Source organism: Sinocyclocheilus rhinocerous, unplaced genomic scaffold (genome assembly GCF_001515625.1).
Source record: "Sinocyclocheilus rhinocerous isolate Xijiao unplaced genomic scaffold, SAMN03320098_v1.1 scaffold48, whole genome shotgun sequence".
In the NCBI taxonomy this organism is placed as follows: domain Eukaryota; kingdom Metazoa; phylum Chordata; class Actinopteri; order Cypriniformes; family Cyprinidae; genus Sinocyclocheilus; species Sinocyclocheilus rhinocerous.
This window is the reverse complement of record NW_015635971.1, coordinates 375,676-378,318: the sequence shown is the minus strand read 5'-3', so window position 1 is coordinate 378,318 and position 2,643 is coordinate 375,676. Positions and strand designations below refer to the sequence as shown.

At 40.8% G+C, this 2,643-nt stretch overlaps 1 protein-coding gene across 4 annotated transcripts in view; it reads left to right on the top strand.

The window, feature by feature from the left end:
• Nucleotides 1-1,124: 1,124 nt before the first annotated feature.
• The window catches only part of LOC107747517 (GATA-binding factor 6-B-like), a 9,965-nt gene continuing 8,446 nt past the window's right edge, over nt 1,125-2,643 (top strand). Inside the window, exons 1-2 of one of the 4 annotated variants that reach the window (XM_016562061.1) lie at nt 1,125-1,194; nt 1,950-2,634. In XM_016562061.1, coding sequence (XP_016417547.1) covers nt 2,003-2,634 — 632 coding nt within the window. In that variant the 5' untranslated portion in view covers nt 1,125-1,194; nt 1,950-2,002. Of the gene's footprint in view, nt 1,195-1,410; nt 1,776-1,949; nt 2,635-2,643 lie in introns of those variants that run through there. The other 3 variants (XM_016562064.1, XM_016562063.1, XM_016562062.1) reach the window with 3 other exon arrangements.

Below are 2,643 nucleotides of genomic sequence, written 5' to 3'. Positions count from 1 at the left end.
TTGACACACACACACTGTTCGGAAATTATTTAGCATTGTATTATTAGGCTATAACTATCGTTAATAATATAACAACATAAATAAATATGACTTTTTTTATTTAAACATACATGAGTATTTAACTCAATTATGTAATAACAACCCATAACTCAAATAATAAAATAGTTCCGTGTTGGTTATCGAATAAACTGAACATCAAAAGAGTCAGAGACCCTCACGACTTTAAAATGATTATTCTAATTGGCATCCTCCAGTACTTGATCAGGTCACAATACAATGCATATTCTGCTTGAATTAATTATCAGCTGTTCAAAGTGAAGCATTCAGTAATACCTATTGCCCGCTGGGTGTTTGTGTAGGATCTCTTACAATCCTCAACGATGCCCCATCGTCTTAGATGAACTAATTAGCAACGAGCCTAATTTGCATAGCACAGATGAAGTTCAACATCAAAACAAATAGAAGAATAAATTATTTCATCGTTCTGTTTTTGTGACTACCCCTTACATTACACAAATCTTTACACAATAAAACTATAATATAAGATATTATTCCTAAGAGCTTGATACCATTCAGATTTGGAAATGGATTTAGTAATCGAAAAGGTATTTTGCTCGCTTACATTTTACATAACTGTAATATAGACCTAGCATACATTTTTGGCCGTATATAGGATACTTATTTTTTTAATTAAAAAAAACCAATTTTTTTTTAAAGAACTGCTATAAATTAAACCGATATTTTATGCCGGCAAATTAATGAATGACACCACTTATGAACCGCTTATAAATTAGCTATTGCTTTAAATGACAATTTCAACCAACTTGTACTTGTCTTTTAGGGAAAATATATAGGCTATTTTGTTTGTCCGAAAAAAAAAAAATCCACTGAAGCAATTAAAAATGTTCCGTCCCTTTGAGAAAATGTAGTCAGATTTGTAAGACTCGCATTTTCCTTTCGAAATCAAGGACATCAAAACTAAGTAAGGTGGAAAGTGAAGCGCAGCACCCCTATCGAGCAGATGTGTTTGCTCAAGCTGGAATCCAATCAGAGGCTCGGAGCACAGGAGGCACCTCCTCTCTTAAACATCGTCACGAGTGAACAGAGAACTTTCATTCCTAATAGTTCTCCAAGTCCTGCAACCACATAACCGCTGGATCCTGCGAACACCAACTTATGGCAAACCACCAATAGGTCAGTGGCGACTTTTTTTTTCTTTTCACATATTCTTGTCTTGATTATAAATGTCTTCTCCAGCTTTTGTCAAACCTCTGGTCTTGGTGCTGTTTTCGATGCCAGCTGAGGAGAGCTTAAATAATTTCGGGTCTTTTTTTTCTTTACCCTGCCTCTCTCTCTCTCTCTCTCTTATCTTTTGTGGGTCTTATCAAGTGGTTATCTCTTTTCTGCAAAGACATATTACGTTTTGTTTCCTATCTGTTACGTTGTGTGTGTGTGTTTCTTTTTTTTTCTTTTTGGTAATTATGATGAGGCTACATCAAGAGGGAGGACGGGCTCATGACACGGATGGATTCAGATCTTCAGTGTAAAGCCCTGTATGGGTGTGTATGTGCGTGCGCATGTGTTTATGGGAATAGTGAAGTTGTGTGCATTGCACGTCATGCAGCTTAACTTTTAAATTTAGAACATTACAAGAAGGCAAAAGAATTATGAATGATTTGAGAAAGTTTGTACCATTACGCGCGTTCTGAAGTGAAACTGTTCCTCCGCGTCAAAAGAAAAATTGAACATATTTCATTGAATATGATTAAAACCCAGTAAGGATTCGGAGAAACTTTAACAGTTGGTTATTTGCTTAATGATTTGAGATCCTCTTTGACATTTATTGTCTAAAAGTAAAATATGTTCGTTCTCTCGTTTCTTTCTTTTTTTTCTAATTTAGTATTCTCTATAGCCCAACGTTTCTCAAATTATTATGTTCTCTTTTTCAGTGCACTCTGCCTCTGTATTTTCCACACACTGTGAGATATAAAAGGGATCCTGGATGGACCTGGGTGATAACAGCTGGTCCATGGTCAAGCGCGAAGTGTCCAGCAGCAGCCCAGGGTCTCCGGCTGAGCAGAGCTACCTGAACACTGACCGGAGGGACCAGCTAAGATCACCGGCGCCGACGCACCTGGACGCGGTGGGAACCCGTCGCGCCGAGGGCAGGCCCCTACACTCCTACGTCCACTTTGGCCATCCCAACAACGCCCTGCCCAATTCTGACGACGTTACACTCTTCACGGATTTAGACCAGGGCAACAAACTCATCATCTCAGGTGGGCACACCAGGGAGACGCATAAGGGAGGCTTAATTGTGGACTCTACCGACATGTATCAGACCCTGGCCATCGCCGCGGCCCAGAGTCAGGCCGGTTATAACGACACGCCATCGGCCGGTTACATGCACTCCAACCCTAATTCTCCCGTTTATGTGCCGACGTCTCGCGTTGGAACGATGATACCGAGTTTATCGTACCTACAACCCAGCGTGTCATCGCAGTCGAGCCATGCGGTCAGCAGTCATTCGGTCTGGTCACAGTCCGCCCCAGAGAGCCCATCCTACAGCACTGGAAGCCCACATACCTCCAACCGTTTCCACTACTCCCCCAGTCCGCCTATGAATAACGGCACATCGAGGGA